The 22,193-nt window shown below is 38.7% G+C and overlaps 1 protein-coding gene across 3 annotated transcripts in view; it reads right to left on the reverse strand.

The window, feature by feature from the left end:
- Nucleotides 1-22,193, reverse strand: part of PRKD1 (protein kinase D1) — a 351,724-nt gene that overhangs the window by 9,479 nt on the left and 320,052 nt on the right. For all 3 annotated transcript variants that reach the window (XM_042235286.2, XM_027957223.3, XM_042235288.2), the window contains 3 exons: nt 16,260-16,421; nt 15,607-15,705; nt 14,036-14,303 (listed from right to left, as the gene is read on the reverse strand). In XM_042235286.2, coding sequence (XP_042091220.1) covers nt 14,036-14,303; nt 15,607-15,705; nt 16,260-16,421 — 529 coding nt within the window. The remainder of the gene's footprint in view (nt 1-14,035; nt 14,304-15,606; nt 15,706-16,259; nt 16,422-22,193) is intronic.

Raw genomic sequence — 22,193 nt, forward strand, 5'->3', positions numbered from 1 at the left:
GCCTTGTTTTCTTTTCCCCCTTTCCATTCTGCTTCAATGCCTGTCATCCTGTAGGCTCAGTACTTCTCCCTTTGGCTTGCTTCATGCTGATGGTAAGTTGTGTGTTTATTTTAAAAATCGTTTTGCAACCCTTCACATTCCAGCTCTCAACCCAGCAAGCTGTTGCCCAGCAACACTAACTGGGACTCTCCTCTCAGGGGCTGAAACCAGAGGCTGCCAGCAGCAAACAAGGCTGCTGGAAATCATCATCTCACTCGTTCCTGAGTCAATTATTGCAATCCAATGAATTGCAAGACCTTTAGAGACTCAAGCCGGGTCTTTCCCAGTTCTCTCCTCTGTAGAAAGTTACTCCATCCTTGGGTACTCTCTTGCTTCACGTTCAATTTAATTTCCTCCTAAAGACTAGAAAAACAATACTGGAAATATGAATTGTTTAAATGCAGCATACAGCGGCCCCCAGCTGATACCAAACTGATACAAAAATTTTAAAATCTCAATTAAAATATACTTATATTATTCTAATGAAGTTTGAGGTGTTTTTTTTTCTTTCTTTCATTTTCACTTCAAAGAGATTTTCGGCTTTTGGGTGTTTTTTAAATGCTGATACTCAAGTCAAAGGCAAACTAAAAAATCTTCAGAGGAGCAACTTCCAGGTATCAGTAGTTTTGTAAGAACCTCGTTCAGTCGCTCAGTCATATCCAACTCTGCGACCCTATGGACTGCAGCATGCCAGGCTTCCCTGTCCTTCACTGTCTCCTGGAGTTTGTTCAAACTCATGTCCATTCAGTTAATGATCCCATCCAAACATCTCATCCTCTGTCACCCCCTTCTCTTGCCCTCAATCTTTCCCAGCACCAAGATTTTCACATCACTTGTCCAAAGTATTGGAGCTTCAGCATCAGTACTTACAATGAATATTCAGGGTTGATTTCCTTTAGGACTGACTGGGTCGATCTCCTTGCTGTCCAAGGAACTCTCAAGAGTGTTCTCCAGCACAACAGTTCAAAAGCAGGGATTCTTTGGCACTCAGCCTTCTTTATGTTTCACCTCTCACATCCATACATGACCACTGGAACAACCATAGCTGTGCCTATATAGACCTTTGTTGGCAAAGCGATATCTCTGCTTTTTAATTTGTTGTCTATGTTTGTCATAGCTTTTTTTCCAAAGAGCAAGCCTCTTTTAATTTCATGGCTGCAGTCACCATCCGCAGTGATTTGGGAGCCCAAGAAAATAAAGTCTCTCACTGTTTTCATTGCTTCTCCATTGATTTGACAGGAAGTGATGGGATCAAATGCCATGATCTTAGTTTTCTGAATGTTGAGGTCTTAAGCCAGCTTTTTCACTCTTTTCTTTCTCCCTCGTCAAGAGGCTCTTTAGTTCCTCTTTGCTTTCTGCCATAAGGGTAGTATCATCTGCATTTCTGAGGTTATTGATATTTCTCCCAGAAATTTTGTTCTTGCTAAAACTTCTTCAAATCAGTTTCTCTCTACAAATTATCATTTGTTAGAGAAAAACCTCAATAATTATATTTTGTTATCAAATGGTTCCTTTCCTGGTAGGACACCTTTTAAGATATTTATTTGGAATTTGAAGTATGTTTATAAACAATATATATATGCACACTATGTAAAATTACATTATATAAACAAACATACATATATTTTAAAATGCAGTCTACTATGCAAATATTATTTAAACCACTGTATACCTTTGGCTCAAAATTTTAAAGTTTCTTATTACTGAACAAAAAGCATGCTGTTTTAAAATAAAATTAAACATGAGTAATTCTAGAATATCTAATAGAGGTTGTTTAAAGTGGTAAAACCCAGTGGAAGTCCTGACCCACATCGTTTACTTTAGTTGATCAATCATGAATCTCGTCATAGCCAGCCAAGCATTTTTAAGTAGTTCACTGCCTTGTCCCCTCGTATCTCCTCCATGCTGTTACGTCTGACAGTGGTGCTAATATGTTGACAAATCAATCTATTCATTAATATTCAGCAGGCTTGCTGGATCTGCAAGCCTCATAAACTGTTACAAACACAGTTTAATTTTTAAATGACAATTGTCTTTCTTTTGTTTCTCATACCATTGGATTTCTCGGTCTCATCTACCCGAGGCTTATTTTCAATGGGGTTATTTTTTGTTTTGAACAATATGTAGTGAAAGAGGGACCTACAGCTGGTTCCTTTTCATGGCAAAGTGCTACTTCCAACTTAAGTGCTTAGCGTTCTGGAACGCTGTTGGATTTTGAAAAACATACCATGTGGTAATGGGGCTAGGCTTTTATTTAGCTTCGCTTTGTGTTTGTACTGGCTGTATTTTTCATCTCCAATTTCTGGGGGAAAAACACACTTGTGAACAATTTTATTTGAATTTACCACACTGAATGGCAAAAAAAAAAAAATGCTTTTAAAATAAAATCTAGATGCTTGGATAAATTTAGTGGTATATTATTATAGCCATTCTATGCCTTGGGATGCCATGTATTCTGGACTGAACATAAATGTCAGCAGAGGACTGAGACCAAATGGAAGAATAAACTACAGCTGTGCTTATCAGGCAGAAGATGCAGAAGAAATATTACCATTGAGACTGTCAGATCACACAGTGGAAAAAACCTATGCCACGGGTGCACCATCACAGGTTGATAATTTTGAACTAAAGACAAGTTATAGGATTAATGCAAGGGCATTTCCTTTTTTTCCTTATCACATATGTCAAGGCTTTACGTCTGATCTTAATTCTTGATTACACCAACTAACCATGTGACTCTGAAGCTAAGCAGTGACAACACAGCAGGTGAGTTGAGAATAGGTGCTTCTTCAGGTTTCACCTGCAAGCACAGAAAATGATCCCTGTCTGCAGGGGTCGTGAGCTCATTGTGAGACAATTTCCGAGGTTGCCTCTGTGTTGATTACTGCCTGCTTGCCTCCCTAATGGCATATAAAGGAATATCAAAACTCAGAAGGAAAAAATAGTAATTTATCTGGTGATCGTCATGGTCTATTACTAACCTTCCTCAAATTTACCGTGTGTCTCTAATTGAACACATCAATTCAATTTGATGATGGAAATGAATTTTTACTCTAACAGAGGCTCTCCTATCACTGCAGGTTTGTCATCATTCTCCTGGTAAGATGACTTGCACTGAAGCAAATTATATTTCACCTCATTAGCTATATAATCCACTTCACATGGTTAACAGTATCACCTCGCTTCTTATTCTAAGAATATACTCAGGGGTAAACAAAGCTATATAATAAAGTCATTTATAAAACAGAATAATTTAAATTGCATGTGTTAGGATCTTGACCAGCTGAAGGAATGCAGAAAAGGAGAATTCATTTGCCCTTCACACTTGCCTGATAGCCCAGGTGGTAAAGAATCCTCCTGCAATGCAGGAGACCCTGGTTCGATTCCTGGGTTGGGAAGATACGCTGGAGAAGGGATAGGCTACCCTAGCTTTACTTGTGGCTCAGCTGGAAAAGAATCTGACTGCAGTGTGGGAGACCTAGGTTTGATCCCTGGGTTGGGAAAATCCCTTGGAGAAGGGAAAGGCTACCCACTCCAGTACTCTGGCCTGGAGAATTCCATGGACTATATAGTCCATGGGGTTGCAAAGAGTCAGACACAAGTAACTGAGCACACACATACACATCACATAAGTATCATGAAGTTAGACATGCATGGTCTAAAGGTTTTCTAAAATTTAAAACTAATAAACAATATGTGGAACAATTTATATATCACCATTATGAATTATATGATTACATCTCATGCCTCCTATAACCTAAAAACCTACATTCTATAGCATCAAATTTCTATACCTATGTCCACTCATGGAGAAGGCAATGGCACCCCCACTCCAGTACTCTTGCCTGGAAAATGCCATGGGTGGAGGAGCCTGGTGGGCTGCAGTCCATGGGATCGTGAAGATTTGGACACAACTGAGTGACTTCACTTTCACTTTTCTCTTTCATGCATTAGAGAAGGCAATGGGAACCCACTCCAGTGTGCTTGCCTGGAGAATCCCAAGGACAGAGGAGCCTGGTGGGCTTCCGTCTCTGGGGCTGCACAGAGTCGGACACGACTGCAGCGACTTAGCAGCAGCAGCATGTCCACTCAAACCAGTTTCTAAAGGAGATCAGCACTGGGTGTTCCTTGGAAGGAATAATGCTAAAGCTGAAACTCCAGTACTTTGGCCACCTCATGTGAAGAGTTGACTCATTGGAAAAGACTCTGATGCTGGGAGGGATTGGGGGCAGGAGGAAAAAGGGATGACAGAGGATGAGATGGCTGGATGGCATCACCGACTCGATGGACGTTGAGTCTGAGTGAACTCTGGGAGTTGGTGATGGACAGGGAGGCATGCCGTGCTGCGATTCATGGGGTCACAAAGAGTCGGACATGACTGAGCGACTGAACTGAACAGAACTGAACTGATGTCCACTCAAGAGAAAATTTTCAAGTGTTATAAGGATTCTCTTTCCCTGTATTTCTTTCATTGCTCAAAATCTTGACACACATTAGTTTCTTCTTTATTACACATAACTATTTTACAACTTTTTGCATTTTCTGGGGTGTTTTTTCTCCTTTAGGCTTGTAAGTGGAAGTTTATCAAGAAGCTTTTTCTTACTAATTTTTCTTACTATTATCATGGAAGTTTATGTTGAAATACATTCAACATTTGGAGCAAATCATATATCCTGATATTAAACATCTGATAAAATGACATGAATAGAAAAAATGTTACAAATGAGAGAAACTGTTAATTTATCTAAATCTGAACATTAGAAACCTACTAAACATTTTTTAGAGCACTGTCAGCCATCATGTCTTTTAGGAGATCTGAGCAGTGTTTTAGAAAGTGTGTTTCATGGACTTCTTTCATTCTCAGAGCAAGATGGCAGTTTATGGGGGTGCAGTGTGGGAATCTTCCTTATTAACCAGCTCTTCTTGACATGCCAAACTTAAAATATGTCTGCTATAGACTCAGAACTAGACAATTACAGGTAGTTTAAAATGAGCCATAATCAAGGAGGTTCTTTGGCAAAATTATTAGTAAACCTCTACCTTGCCTACTTGTGAATATTCCTATTTTCTGACTATTAGCTAGTTTTTCTATTTCTTGATTCTAAGCTCTATATCCTTGGTCCCTATTTCTTAAGTTATACATTGAGTGTCGCTTGCAATTTTCTGGGTTTCTTTTTGGCAGTATCCACCCAAGTCACTCTTATTATGCACCAGATATGACAAACAGGGAGTACAGCCTGGCCTAACTCTTGCTCCTGTGGCAATGCTAAAAATGCAATGAACGAAATGGCATATAGGTACATGATCAAGTAAGGTGGTGCTGCTGCTAAGTCCCTTCAGTCATGTCCGACTCTGCACGATCCAATAGTAAGGTGCAATCCTCTAATGTCATATGATTACTGATGCTGAAGCTCAAGCTCCAAAACTTTGGTCACCTGATGTGAATAGCCAACTCACTGACAAAGACCCTGGTGCTGGGAATGACAAAAGGAGAAGAGGGAGGCAAAGGATGGAAAGCATCATCAATTCAATGGACATGAACAAGGACGAACTCCAGGAGACAGTGAGGGACAGGGAGGCCTGGTGTGTTATGGTCCATAGGGTTGCAAAGGCTTGGACCTGACAACGATTGGACAACAACAATTTAAAAAATGCGTAAGTGATAATGGGCTGCCCTTTCCATAAGACAAAGTAAATGTGCTAACCAAGCAACTGCTTTAATATAGGTGCAGAGTCCTTTCAAGGGACTGAGAAAGGTCATAGCCTCTGTGTGCTGAGGACTAAGCTTAACCTAGTACAAGATAAAAGCTGGAGGTGAGAATGAGGCTATGTCTAGTTATTGACAGTGGTATTGGATAAGCTTCCCAACTGGTGCAGTGATAAAGAATCTGCCTGCAAATACAGGAGGTGCAAGAGACACGGGTTCCGTCCCTGGGTTGGGAAAATTCCCTGAGTAGGAAATGGCAACCCAGTCCAGTATTCTTGCCTGGAAAATCCCATGGACAGAGGAGCCTGGCGCGCTACCGTCCATGGGGCTGCAAAGTCAGGCACAACTGAGCGACTGAGCAGAGCACACAGTAAAGGTCAAATGGTCTCAACGATGAAAGTGCAACTCACAACACTGCCCTAAAATGAACAGAAATGTTCTTGAACTCCTCTCTTCCCATGATTACCTGAAGCTTCCTCTTGTGCAATAATCTGTAACCATATGATTCATCCTGGAGTGTTTTATTGTATACATGCATTCTTTGGTTTATAAATTAATGTATTTATTTTAATTGGAAGCTAATTACTGTACAGTATTGTAGTGGTTTCTGCCATACTCACATGAATCAGCCATGGGTGCACATGTGTCCCCCATCCTGAACCCCCCCTCCCATCTTCCTCCCCATCCCATCCCTCAGGGTCATCCCAGTGCACTGGCCCTGATCCCTGTCTCAGGCATCGAACCTGGACTGGCCATCTATTCCACATACAGTGGTATACATGTTTCAATGCTATTCTCTCAAATCATCCCACCCTCGCCTTCTCCCAGGAGTCCAAAAGTCTGTTCTTTACATCTGTGTCTCTTTTGCTGTCTCACATAAAGGGTCATTGTTATCATCTTTTAAATTCCATATATATACACGTTCTCAGTTAATTTGTATAGAAGTGAAAGTGTTAAGTTACTCAGTTGTGCCTGACTCTTTGCGAGCCTGTGGACTGTAACCCTCCAGGCTCCTCTGTCCATGAAATTCTCCAACCAAGAATACTAGAGTGGGTTGCCATTTCCTTTTCCAGGGGATCTTCCTGACCCAGAGACGAAACCCAGGTCTCTCACCATGCAGACAGATTCTCTACTATATGAGCCACAAGTTCAGTTCAGTTCAGTTGCTCAGTCGTGTGCAACTCTTTGCAACCCCATGAATCGTAGCACGCCAGGCCTCCCTGTCCATCACCATCTCCTGGAGTTCACTCAGACTCACGTCCATCAAGTCCGTGATGCCATCCAGCCATCTCATCCTCTGTTGTCCCCTTCTCCTCCTGCCCCCAATCCCTCCCAGCATCAGAGTCTTTTCCAGTGAGTCAACTCTTTGCATGAGGTGGCCAAAGTACGGAAGCTTCAGCTTTAGCATCATTCCTTCCAAGGAAATCCCAGGGTTGATCTCCTTCAGAATGGACTGGTTGGATCTCCTTGCAGTCCAAGGGACTCTCAAGAGTCTTCTCCAACACCATAGTTCAAAAGCATCAATTCTTCGGCGCTCAGCCTTCTTCATAGTCCAACTCTCACATCCATACATGACCACTGGAAAAACCATAGCCTTGACTAGACAGACCTTAGTGGGCAAAGTAATGTCTCTGCTTTTGAATATGCTATCTAGGTTGGTCATAACTTTTCTTCCAAGGAGTAAGCATCTTTTAATTTCATGGCTGCAATCACCATCTGCAGTGGTTTTGGAGCCCCCCAAAATAAAGCCTGACACTGTTTCCACTGTTTCCCCATCTATTTCCCATGAAGTGATGGGACCGGATGCCATGATCTTCATTTTCTGAATGTTGAGCTTTAAGCGAATTTTTTCGCTCTCCTCTTTCACTTTCATCAAGAGGCTTTTTAGCTCCTCTTCACTTTCTGCCATAAGGGTGGTGTCATCTGCATATCTGAGGTTATTGATATTTCTCCCAGCAATCTTGATTCCAGCTTGTGTTTCTTCCACTCCAGCGTTTCTCATGATGTACTCTGCACAGAAGTTAAATAAGCAGGGTGACCATATACAGCCTTGACGTACTCCTTTTCCTATTTAGAACCAGTCTGTTGTTCCATGTCCAGTTCGAACTGTTGCTTCCTTACCTGCCTACAGATTTCTCAAGAGGCAGGTTAGGTGGTCTGGTATTCCCATTTTTTTTCAGAATTTTCCACAGTTTATTGTGATCCACACAATCAAAGACAATCTGCAGACAGATTCTTTACTATATAAGCCACAAGTAGCTGACTACATTTGTTTAGCTATAGATAATTTATATAAGCATTTGGTTATATATATAACTGTAATTAAATATATGTGTTTAGTTACATGTGTAATTATATATGCATGTCCATAAACAAATACATATATATATATGTGCATATACACAGATCGATTGACCATGTAAAGTGATTGAAATAGAAAGTGTTCGATACATTTAAGGTAATCTAGTTGTCTCAACCACTCTGCTAACTACTTGCCAGTGCAATTTCATTTAATAATTAACCTAGTGAATTAGGAACTTGTATCACTGTATTTCAAACAGGAAAACTGAGACCTGAGATAGTAAGTAACTTCGATGAGGTCACCAAGATGCTGAGTGGGAGAGTTCTCAGTTCAGGCCTTTGCCACTACAGCATCGGGTTTCCCGGTCTTTTTAGACATTAGGAAAAATTGTGTTGCTATATTAGCTCTAAGCTAGGGAGAGCATATTAAGATTTTAATGTGAAAGCATGGCTAAATTTATTAGAAGGATAATCAAGGAGCAATAAATGCGGTGGGTAAGAGCTTGGAGCCGGCTGATAAGACTTGCAACCTAGCCCACTAAGGGAAGCCACTTAACCCTCTATGTCCACACTGCCTCATCTTTAAAATGAAAACAATTATAGTATCTACTTAAAGGTTTGGGACAACTAAGTTCATATATGTAAAGTGTATTAAGCAGTGCTTGGCTACAAGGCAAATGTTACAGAAGATCAGTGATTCTTCTTTTGCTTTCAAAATTTAATTAATTTTACTATCACCATTTTACCTGTAATATTTGCTGTTAGGTTTTCCTCAATTTTTTTTTTCTTATTTTTCAAAGCACACTTTAATTTGCACAAAAAAATCTATTTTTATAGTGGACGCCTGTTAATGCTTTTGTGTTTGTTTTCAGCCTTGTATCTTTTCACTGCAGGAACTACCTCTCTCCAACCTGGAGGGGCTCTCCATCATCCCCAAGGCCAATCAGAGCGTGGCTCCTGCGGTGACAATGTGATTGTTCCCAGGGTATTACGGGATTAAGCACAGCCAATCAGTGCCCCTTTCAGAGAATCTACAGCTACTGAGATAATTATGCTTCCATTCTGAGTCATATACAATGGGTAGCATGTTAGCCTGGAGCTGCTGGGAGATCACTTTGCACCACATGAAAAGTCTACCTGAGAAGGAAGACACCGTAAGATAAAGCAGAGTGAGAGATGGAGAAATGTGTCACTTGAACCACAGGTTCCAGATGAATGGGGCTCACCTTCTGGACCTACCCCATTGTGTGAGTCAACAAATTACCTAAGTTAGTGAAAGATAAGCTTGTACTATTTGCACACAAATCCTGATTAACTCACTGATATATTATTGGTAAGAATATCTCTATAATGCTGTTACTCAGCTTATTATAATAGCATAAATAATTAATGAGTTTAAAATAGTCCTTGAAACTGAAAGTGTTAGATGCTCAGTTGCATCTGGCTCTTTACAACTCCAAGTACTTTATCCTGCTAAGCTCTTCTGTCCAAGGAATTCTCCAGACAGAATGCCGGAGTGAGTTGCCATTCCCTTCTCCAGGGGATCTTCCTGACCCAGGGATCGAACCTAGGTCTCTCGCACTGCAGGCAGATTCTTTACTGTCTGAGCCACAAGGGAATCCCTATAGGTTCTTAAATATCGAGACATTAGAAATAAGCACCCTTTGGTGTGCAAAACTGTGAGCTATAAAGAATGGCAACAGGGACTTCTCTTACAGTTCAGTGGTTAGGAATCTGCCTTCCAATACAGGGAATGCAGATCAATCCCCGGTCGGGGAGCTAAAACATCACATGCCGCAGGTAACTAAGCCCGCCAGTGTCACAGAGACCCAGTGCAGCCAAAATAAAACAGTAAATAAATAGAAACCAACTGTCTAAGAAAAAAAAAAAAGGCAATCAATAACTTCAAGTCCAAGCCCTACCACTCTGTGACCTTAGGCAAGTCATTTACCCTTTTTATTTCTCACTAACACAGAGACTAAAACTGCTGTGAGGATCAAATAGCAAAATGAGAGCTCAAACACACCAATATACAGTACTATACTGTATTGAGTCCATGTCTATATTAACAGAGAAAAAAGCATGATAAAGGAATTTTCTCATTCTGATACATCTATGTATGCTGCAAAGACCTTACAACTTTCTTCTATCTTTTGCTTTTTCATGCCAAGAAATAAAAAGTACAACTAACAGTATGACTGAAGAACACTTGGGAAATGTGCACAGAAGTTTGCATATAATTTCTAAAATTATACAATCAATTCTTGGTTACCCGCCAGAGCAACTGCGTAGCTAGCTTACTGTTCTGCTATCCTTTTCCTAGATCCAAGTCCTTGGCTCACCCCACACCTGCATCCTATAAATGCCTTTCACATCCTTTATCTCTTTCAGTCTCTATTACAACTTCATTACATGGGCAGGAATCATTACTCTGTTTTACAGATGAGAAACTGAAGCTCAAAGAGGTAAGTGATAGCTAATTAGAATGGCAGGAAGTAAAACATCTCAAACCATTTCACTGCTGATCCTTACCTCTGATTTATTAGAGTCACTGAGGTGCCTAGATTTTTACTTCCTTGCTTCTGGATTTTTGCTGGTTCTGGTGTGGTTTACAGTATATTGTAATAGCAGCTGTGAACACTCTTTGCCAGATTCTAGTTTTCTTGTGTACTCATCAGATACTACGTGCTTAATATTATTTGGTACGGGCCCTGTGATAATACCTAATCTGGAAAGTATTTGTTCCCAACAAGATAATGGAATAGAATCTGAGCCAATAACTGAGGTTTTGTAATACCTCAGTTAATATTATGACATAATTTGGCCAGGTTTTCTTTACATTCAATATTACTTCTGTTTGTACACCAGCAGGTAGATAAATCATTTGATGTCAGAGCTTCTGCTAGCAAACAGTACAACTCCTGTGCCTCCAATGCTGAAATGAGCTAGAAAAAGACGCTGAGAAGAAAGGACAATAAATGTGCAAACTGATACTTGAGTCATTTACAAGAACAAGAGTCTACATGAGCTGGTTACCACATCATTTTGAGCGGCAGAAAATTTTTTTAGTGCTTAGACATTTCTATAGCCAAGTAAAATGTATTTTTTCTGGTCAAATATAAATGCCTCTTGAATTAGCCCATGCAATTCTCTTTTGTGAAATGCTGTATCTCTTCATTCTTTAGTGACTGGCCTAAGTTCCATCTCCCCTGAAAGCTCAATACTGACTAGTCAAGTCCATAGTGACTCTTTCTCCTCTGAACTCAGAGCCCCTGATTTTATACCAAGCTAACAATTCAAGAAAATACATGATCATTTTCCCAAGTTCATATAACTCATCTCCCCTACAAACTTTCACGTTGTTTGAAAGATATTTTATGTTTTGTCTTCTACTTTCACATTACTTACACATGTATACTGCAGTTTCCCAGCAAAAGTTCCTTGAGCTGTTGATAATCATTCTTCTGCTTTCTAATACAAGTGATAATTAAACATTCACAGCCTATAGCTAAGAAGATTACATCCACATAGAAGGCCAGTATATTTACATGATACCAGAGACCAGGCATGATTTGTTCCACTTCTTCAAGCAACGTACTCTACTACTCCAAGGAAAAAAACCACTTTAATGTGAAGGCTATTTTCCTAATTTTCCAAATACTCCTGCAGAACAGAAAAATGTCCGACTGGCTGTAGAGATATTTCACATTTGCACTGTGGTTAACAATATCCAGTTATTTTTACTGGATTTCTAGATTATAGGTATCAAACATAATGCTAACTGAATTTAAAGGTAATGTTCCCCAGCAAGTTCAGGTCACAAGGTTATTTGACAATTCCCTCCTTTCTGCCTCCTGGATAGGAAAAAGAATTACATTTCCCTTTTTGCCTCTGTTGACTTATCCTAAATATGTTTCATTAGTCTTTCAGCCACGTGGTAGTTCTTATGAAGGTTAAAGATTCCATTAAGACGTATCCACCTAGCTATAATTTGAGCTAATTAGACAATGTTAGTCAAAGTCAAAACTACAATGAGGGACCAGTCGGAATAGTCTTCATCGAAAAGTCTATAAATAATAAATGCTGGAGAGGATATGGAGAAAGGGGAACCCTCCTACGCTGTGGTATGAATGTAAATTGGTGTAGCCACTGTGGAGAGTATTACGGAGGTTCCTCAAAAAACTAAAAAACAGTTTCCATACGATCCAGCAACCTATACTCCTGTGTATATACCCATACAAAACTATTATTCAAAAAGACATATGTACCCTTATGTTAATAGCAGCACTATTTACAATAGCCAAGACATGGAAGAAACCTAAATGTCCATCAACAGATAAACAGATAAAGAAGATAAGTATATATACAATGGGATATTACTCAGCCACCAAAGGAATACAATAATGCCTCTTATTGAAACATGGACAGACACAGAAATTATCACAGTAAGTGACGTCAGAGAAAGACAAATACCATAGGATAATCACTTATATGTGGAATCTAAAACATGATAGAAATCAACATATCTGTGAAACAGAAACAGACCCACATATAGAGAACAGAACTGTGGTTGCCAAGGTGGAGGGAAACTAGGGGAAGGAAGGAATGGGAGTTTGACATTAGGAGAGGCAAACTATTATATATACTATGGATAAACAGGGTCCTACTGTGTAGCACAGAGAGCTATATTCAATATCCTGTGACAAATTATAATGGAAAATAATATGAAAAAATATATATATATAAAAGTGAGTCACTTTACTACATAGAAGAAATTAACACAACACTGTAAATCAATTATATTTCAATAAAATTTAAAGAAAGTTGCAGCCAATAGTAACTCAAAGCTTAGATAATGGATGGATTGTGCCATTTACAATGAACAGTAGTTTAAAAACTAATTGTCCAGGCAGTTTATACATGCTCTTTTCCAATTTCTATACCACCATGTGTAATAACAGGTATCAAACAGATATTTAGTGGTTAAAAAGTCTCAACAAACTTAGAACTAGATGTTGCCTGAAAACTAAAAAGGAAGCATGACTATGGGTTAAAGAATGGATGCTCAGACCATCTGGGTATAAATTCTGGCTCTGCCATTTACCAGCTTTGTGATTTTAGTGGGGGTTCACTCCTTTTGCCTCAATGTCCTTGCTTGAAATCTAGATATAATAGTAAAATCTATCTTAAGGATTTGGGGGGGGGGTGAGAATAAAATAAACTCCAAAGCATGTTAAGGAGGAACTCCTTCATGAAGCATGCAGTGAGCCATTTTCTCTACCCTGACTGGCCCCTCCACTTCTTTTTAAACTATCTATCATTCTCCCTTTAAGAAGTAAATATTTATTAAGGAGAACTTAATTTTAAATAATGCAACACTGCCAATGTAATCTACCCTAAAAAATCATCAGGATATATATAAGAAACTATACATGAAAGTTATCTAACAATGAATAAACAGAAATAATCTAAAGTATAACACTAGGGAAATGACTAAATAAAATACTATATACATGCTCTAAAGTCACATACAGGAAAACGGTATACAAAGAATCTGGTATACTAATTTATGTAATGTGATAACTAAAATATCAGTATCATAAGGTTCTTGTGTCCACAGTAAGTTAAAAGTGCTTATAACATAAATAGGCATATAGTAAGTCAAAGATTACCGTTAGTGAAGATCAAGTATTGCCATTATATCTATGTGTAAATATTCATAAGTTCTTAGGACATAACCAATGATAAACAGTTTCTCTTTATTTCATTTACCTCTTAATTTGTGTTTCTTAATTTTCTGTATGTAAGTTTCACCAGTAGATATTTTTGTCTCCATTTCCTTTACTTCTCAACCCACCTCAATCAATTTGTGCCCCTACTCTGGTGGGCAATTTGCCATGAACATTTATCAATTTAAATTACATGACTGAATTAATAATATAACACTTAATGAGGAAATCATTATCACTTCTGAATAGGAAATATTACCTTCATGAGAGATTTCCTTCCAAGGATTCGGTGGATACATGAAAGCTGCATTCTGGATTTGGTCGTGAATGTCCTCATCTTCATTAAATGGGAATGTGCCACTTAAGCTTACATAGATGATGACCCCAACAGACCACATGTCTAGAGAGCGATTATAGCCCTTGTTCCTTAGAACCTCAGGAGCCAGGTAAGCTGGGGTACCCACCACTGACCTCCGGAAAGACTTCTCTCCAATGATCCGGGCAAAACCAAAATCACAAAGTTTCACCTGTTGATAATAATGGTTTGAAGATACAGTCAGGTTACAAATTTGTTTGTCAGTCTGTGTCTTGGTCCACAACAGCTAAAAAAACAACTATAATACTTTATATATATTGTATGGATTTCTCATGGTAGAACTAACAGCTATTTTCCATTTTATGTACTTTAGGATAGCAATTTATGAAGAGACACAAAAGTATTTTTTATTCATAAAAATATCATCTAAACATTCTCCCTTCCTCCTTCTAGAACTGAGGGACAAATATGAAAATATGTATACATAAAAGTAGGTTATTCAGTTTTACAAGGCAGGGAAACATCATGCACAGTGATGGATTTAACTCAAGGACTTATTATAAATAAAGGCTGAAGGATAAGCACACGCCATCATCCACCATATCCTAAAAATTAGCTCTGCATGGACAGGTAGCCAGGATCTGAGGGCATCATGGAAGCAACACAGAACAGCCACCTCGGTCAGGTCACTTCAGACACAAGGGTATCTAGAAAGAGATACGGTTGTTTTGCATTTTCTGAGTCAAGGAAAAGAAGAAACTTCTGTCTTCATCCCTGGGAACAACACTGAACTGCAATACCCTGCCCAACATTAGAGAGCTGGTAGCATCCCTGGGTGGAGAAGGCAATGGCACCCTACTCCAGTACTCTTGCCTGGAAAATCCCATGGACGGAGGAGCCTGGTAGGCTGCAGTACATGGGGTCGCGAGGACTCGGACATGACTGAGTGGCTTCCTTTCACTTTTCATGCACTGGAGAAGGAAATGGCAACCCACTCCAGTGTTCTTGCCTGGAGAATCCCAGGGATGGGGGAGCCTGGTGGGCTGCAGTCCATGGGGTTGCGAAGAGTCGGACACGACTGAGCGACTTCCCTTTCACTTTTCATGCATTGCAGAAGGAAATGGCAACCCGCTCCAGTGTTCTTGCCTGGAGAATCCTGGGGACGGGGGAGCCTGGTGGGCTGCCGTCTATGGGGTCGCACAGAGTCAGACACGACTGAAGTGACTTAGCAGCAGCAGCAGCATCCCTGGGACTCTGAAGCTGTCTCCCTCTCCCGTTCCCCAGGATGTCCACACCACGGCCCCAGAAGCAGCAGGAGAGGCCTGGTGTGCATTATATTATAAAGGCAGGCTGAACTGAGATGCAGAATGGCAGAGACAGTCCCCATAATGCAAGAAGGTAACAAATGGATGAAAACAGATAGTGAACGTTTTGAGGAGAAAGGGTGACAGAATGCGGCAAGAGAGCCAGTGATGCTGTCGGCTGCCTTTTTGCTGAGAGGCTTTCATACTTGCCTGAGGGAAAGGATCAGCTGATGCTAGCAACACGTTTTCTGGTTTGAGGTCACAATGAACAATATTTTTAAAGTGTAGATGCCGCAAAGCCACAAGTATCTATAAAGGAGAAAATCATCAACATCAGCTTATTTTAATCTAAATGGTTGGTTCAAAATGTTCTCTACTAGGACATAAATTTAGAGGGTCAACAGAAGACTCAAAATGAACAGTGATATTTCTTTTATGTTTCAGACCCTGAAATAACCTAGCATGTTTCTAAGGAAACTTTATTGGAAAAAGTATTATGGAAACCAGATGGCAACCGAAACAGGTAAAGATAAAAGAATTCAATGATATCTAACAGGCTACACATCCTGAATATTTTCAAAGATTCAGGACTCAGTCACTGTGCATTTTAAAATTTCATGAGCAGTTTTAATACCTGGGCCTGTATACATATTATTCATTTGGTGCTATCCTAAACCCTGACTACTACAGATATAAATTAGATAATACAATAAGCCATTCCAACTTTCTTTTTTTTTTTTAGTGTAGTTTAGACTCTGGAGGTAGGGACTAAACAACAGAGCTAGAAAGCTCTAGTTAAACAGTGATAACATCTGATATTAAATATTACCATTTTAATTTCCTGACTGTAATTGATTTCTTACCTGAGTAATTAAAAACTTCGTTACGTGCTCTGGCAACCTGCCCTTTTCACTTGACAAGATCATCTCCAGCATGTCTCCATGGAGTTTTTCCATAACAACAAACACTCTTTCAGGCGTCTCAAACATACACTCCAAATTTACAACACCAGGGTGATGAAGGTTCTATTAAAGATAAATAAAGCACTTGAAGAAAATGAGTTTTTGATACTGTTTGGCAAGCTCACTGATTATACCAAACTGTTCTAGCTTAAAGCTATGGAGAAACCCACACTTTAGATTTTTAACACCTCTAAATTCCACATGTGCTGCCTTATATTTTTGAAATTCTAATGTCTCCAAAAAATACATCTTGACTTTCTGTGCACAGTGAATATTTTTTTCTATGCTATAAAACAAAATTCCAGCACAGTGAATTGCTAATTAGGTTTTAATTAGAATATCATATTGAAAAATCTGTAGTTTCTTAGGATTATCTCCAGTATTAAGCATACTGTCCTAAATTAGTTTACTAGGCCATCCGTACACACTCAGTAGAAATTTAATGTAGATAAGATGAAATACGTTCATGGAGTACATCTGACTGCACTGATGAAGCATGTTAATCAAAACCTTTTGGAGCTGCTGCTGTGCTCTCGGAGGCTGCTCTAGTTTGCTACAAAAGCTCTTACACAAGAGTAAAGATCCCCATGAAAACAGCAAATATTGTTGAGCCTCTGTTTTGTTCAGGACATCATGCTATGTGATAGTGCTTCATAGTTCTCGAGCACTCAATAAATATTCCCACAATAAACTAATGGCCAATAATGATAGGCTGCATTTGGCTTGACATGTTAATTGTCACACGTCAAGTAAAATTACTCTTAACATTAGATGGGCCCTTGTAATGATGCTTAACTCTGAATGTTGGTCTGGGGTTGTCAACAAAAGCCTTTGATCAATTGACCTTTATTTTTTTTTTCCTGCACACAACAAAATAATCCCCAAATTAAAAGAACTATTATATATTCCACTAATATTTCAATGAAAAATGGGGAAAAAACAATCATCTTGAATAAAAATTACTGAAAGAAAAACACACGGACTGACTTACATGTGTTAACAGCTGAACACAGGGAAGAAAATAAATCCTCTATTCCAAGAGAAAAAATCTTAGTCAGCCATAAAATTAAATGCAAAATGAAATGTTCACAAATTATTGGAAACCTGAAATGGCATGGTCTTCAGATCTCATGGACAGATGCTGGGGGTGAGCAGTAGAGGGGACACGCGTGAATCTGCACTGTCACTGTCCTTCACGCTACTCCTCAGCACAGAGAGCCTGGCACTGACTCAGCACGGACATACGCTATGGCTGGCAGGAGCTCCCACGATGAGAACCTGCCTCGCTGGATGAGAACTCCATCCACTACTCTGGCAATTCTGCTCTCTGCCTGAGACATCAGATGGGACTTTAATATGTGCTTATTTAATTTGTATTTCTCCAGAATGTTCTAGACCAAAAGTATAAAAGGAATTAATGATATTGTTTTCTGTCAATGATGTCCTCATGGACTCTGAAGGACTGTATAAATGTCCTCTAATAGCTTCTTTATGTAAGAGATAAAGGAAAATTTGGCTATTTCTTGGTAAAGGACTTTGAATATACTTAGGTATGTATTTTAGGAAATAAAGTATATTTAATGAATTCATTGAATTAAAGGTCACCCGAACGCAACCGGTAAAAGAAATATGTCTTGGAAAAGTTTCAGCTCCTGCATTCATTGCTCTTGGTCCTTGATCTTTCACCAAAACCTTTACGTTTTACAAGTCTGCTAAAGAATATATTGAATGGTAGCTGAAAAATCTTTCCAATAGCAAAATGACTTTATTTTCTCTGCATAGCTGGTATGTAATAAGTTGATACTTCTTGAGTTCATTATGTATGGTTGAGACAAAGCCATCACAGATGCCTTCTCAAAAGCTGGATGCTTTTGTACTCAAATGACCTAACTTGCTTTTACATTCAACAATAACAAAAGTAAGCAGAATATACAGAATCATGTCTTCATTAACAAAAATCTCTATCCTGATGAGAAGTTAATTTACTTAGCCTAGATATCTGAAGATATCTGAAGACTAAAGAGAGGGAAAAAAAACTAAAGTTACCATTTTGTATCATTCATATTGCCTTTTTAATACCTTAAGATCAACTCTAAGATGAGCTTTAACCAAAGTAGCTGATGTCACTTGTTCACAATTTTAACTTTTTACAGAAACTATAAAATAGCTTTTCAAAATTTTCCTTTTAAAGTCTAAAGTAAATTAATTAACTTAAAATGGTTTGATGATTATAACATCAACTATGGCATAGTCGTGTTCAGAAAGAACTTCTGTTAACTTCTCAGGCCTAGCTCAGAGATTTGGATAATAAATTTCATGGCAGAGTAAGCTATTACAGGACTTTGTGGCCATCTGTTTGTTGCATTTAAGTAATCTAATTTTCAGGAAATGAAACATTTGGTCAAATATAGGAAAGAATAGTGTCCATTCACACATTACAGATTGATGACATATCCATGGGGTGAATATGAGTTGTTTTGAAGTCTGGGAGGAAATGCCATTTGGAGATCAAGACAAAAATTTTCTGACTCAAACTGCCTAGAGAGTTCTTATATAATTAATGGAAGCTAGTCATTAAAAGCAAAAGATTTTATAAAAGCAGTAATACTTTATAAATAATATTTAATTAAAAATTTTAGTTTATACATGTATTCTATTTTATATTACACGTTTTAGATTTGCATTGAGGATTATTTTTCTTTACTTATAATCTTTAATTCTAATAGTGTCGCTTTATTGTAAACCTAACACTGTGAATTCATTCCAAACATCTAGCTGTGATAAATTAATGTCATGTTTTGCCCTTCTTCTACCTTCAGGATTATTATACTCAATTAGATTCAATGCATCTATTCAACAGATTATTGAGGAGTCAGCCTTAATGTGGGAACTTCTGACTACTTTCCTATCAAACAACTAAGTGATTTAGGTCATACTGAGACTGAAAGGAAGAAAATTAGAAGTGAAGAATCCAGGATCTAAGTTCTAAATAGCACACAGGGCAGACAGAATAAACCGGCACAGTGTGTGCAAGGATGGGGAAGTGGGGAAGTGAGGTACAGCAACATGGCAATGACTGTTGATAGTCACTCCTGAACTGAAAGAACACACCATCTTATACATTTTCTAATTACAATCTTTTAAAATTTTGCTTCACTTACTAACCCTAGAATTTACAATCACTTAATATGAAGGAGATACCTTGATAGTTGCTAAAAAAGTCAGTGTAGAGAGAAGATGATAAGAAGAAGACATGTGAAAGATAATACCCAAATTAATGTGGTAAACTCAGCTATCTCGCCTAAATTCTCTCTTAGTTTGATAACCAGAAATTTAAAGTGGAAGAAAAGAAAATTTCCTTTTGTCTTTCACCTAAAGGAAATTACAGTAAGTATGAAGCCCACACTTACGCCTCCTACTTTGTCCTATCGTTCTAGGTGGCTCTAATGGTAAAGAACCCGCCTGCCAATGCAGCAGATTGAAGAAATGCATGTTCAGTCTCTGGGTCAGGAAGATCCCCTGGAGGAGGACACGGCAATTCACTCTAGTATTCTTGCCTGGAGAATCCCACGGACACAGGAGCCTGGTGGGTTATATAGTCCACAGGGTCACAGACAGTCGGACATGACTGAAGCAACTTAGCATGCAGTATGCACGCATCTTCCCTCATGGGCTTCCCTGCTGGCTCAATGGTAAAGAATCTGCCTGCCAATTTAGGAGACACGGGTTAGATCCCTGGGTCAGGAAACTCCCCTGGAGAAGGAATGGCAACCCACTCCAGTATTCTTGCCTGGAGAAACACAGGGACAGAGGAGCCTGGTGGGCTACAGTCCATGGAGTTGCAAAAGAGCTGGGCATGACTTAGTGACTAAACAACAACAACATCTTCCCTCATTCTGTATTTTTAAACTTCAATGATGACAGAGGTGCTTCTACTCTGATGTCAATAGGTAAGTGCTGTGTTACACTACATGAGAGCCCTCCTGACTTAACATGGGGTGGGGATCATTTGGTTGTTGCATGCAAACGTGTCCTTATTTCATGTTTGGTTGACAAAAGCCTACAATTTATAAACAGTTCCATACTCTAGAAGTTATCTTTTAGGAGGTAACATTTTGGGAATGCACATTGATAATAACTCAGAACCAATAAACCTAACATATAATGTCAGAGGAATAAATGCACCAATATTACTTCAGTAAGACCAGATGTAACAATCCACCCTACTGTGAAAAACTGGCTGATATTTAGATCAATGGAGTCACAACCAAATTTAACCTATTAGACTCTGTGAACTCAGAAATGATCCAATCACTCCCGGTAAAACTGCTTGCATATACCATCCATCAGAATTTGCAGTGTAATATTATATTTTTGTGTGGCATTAATTAGCTCAGATTGACCCTGGTTTAAATAGCTCAAAATTCTGTGGAAGAAATAAGTTGAAGCATCTCCACTGGCTGTTAATACAATATATATATTGTGTCCAGATATCAAGAAGGGGAGTCAGCTTTTAGATGGCTAGCTTACAATGCACAATTTACCATTATTTTTTCCATCTTAAGTTAGCTACAAGTTCTGTGCATCCTATTAAGTACAACTGGCCCAAGAAAAAAATTTTAAAGAATCAGTTCAACATTTGCATAGAAGAAAAAAAAATCAGGTCAGGTCTGATATATAATTACCATATTCACATATATCCATAAACCTACCTACAACCCTCTCAAACACTCTGCACTTAATCTTTTCTGGAACTGCTTTAATCTAGCTTTAGATTTCAAGGCCATGCAGACACATGATAAATAGAATGAGTTCTCTCCTTTCCTTATAAAAGGAGAAGAGACTGAATGCAGAGAGAGAGGAGTATGCAAAAAACATACTTACAAAACCCTCCCATCACCTCTCATGTTTCTAGCCTTTTCACCAGGTAGAATTAGTATAAAAAGTATGTGCTATTTTCTACTTATCACCAGGAATCTTTTAGGGCATATGAATGGGAAATCTAAAAAGTGAAATCTAGATTCCTCAACCCACCATGTAAACTCATACACTGAGCTTCCACTGGCACTGTCTGTATATGACTGAAGTTGTTACTATAATTTCAGAGAGTTGAGGGAGTGACTTCTACCAAATGAAAGGCCCTTACACAGCAAGAATACTGTACACATCCAGGTATCTACTCCCAAACCCCTGACCATGGCCAGAGTTTCAAGCTGAATTTAGGCAAAAGGATGGAATATTTGAGAATAAGAACAAAGGCTTAAAAGACAAAAAAAAATCAGTAACTGGTTGTTACTTTTTTTAAAAAAAAAAATCAGTGTTAGTAAATATTCCACCCATAAAGTGTGACCCTCTTTCCTCCATGCCATTATTCTAGTTTGTGTTTAGTGAAAAGGCATGAATTGAAAGAATGGCACGTTAAAATAAGGAAGTTGGAATTTGTAGATCAAGGTGTGTTTACTGTACATAAAAGTTAAAAATTGGATCAAATAGCTGAATTTTTTTTTTCTATTTGATACAAATGCATGGCAATAGACACACATCTGGAACACTTTTTTATTTCCTGCTAACCTACTGGCTGGAAACATGAACACATGAATCCAATCTCATCCCAATGTTAGATTTAAAGTGTAACTTTTAACAAAGTGTATCACTGTAACCCAATTACTATACTTAGAGGTCACCACTCCAGAAAGCATAACATTCTGTTATGAGGTTAAATGACCTGTACAGACACAAAATCTATCTGAAGTCTTAAGTACTGGATACTGGGATCTGGAGTGAGCATACCAGGTGTACTGGACAGAGTTAGAGGACAGAACGTCATGTGCAAAA

This window comes from Ovis aries, chromosome 18, assembly GCF_016772045.2.
Source record: "Ovis aries strain OAR_USU_Benz2616 breed Rambouillet chromosome 18, ARS-UI_Ramb_v3.0, whole genome shotgun sequence".
NCBI classification, from domain to species: Eukaryota; Metazoa; Chordata; class Mammalia; order Artiodactyla; family Bovidae; genus Ovis; species Ovis aries.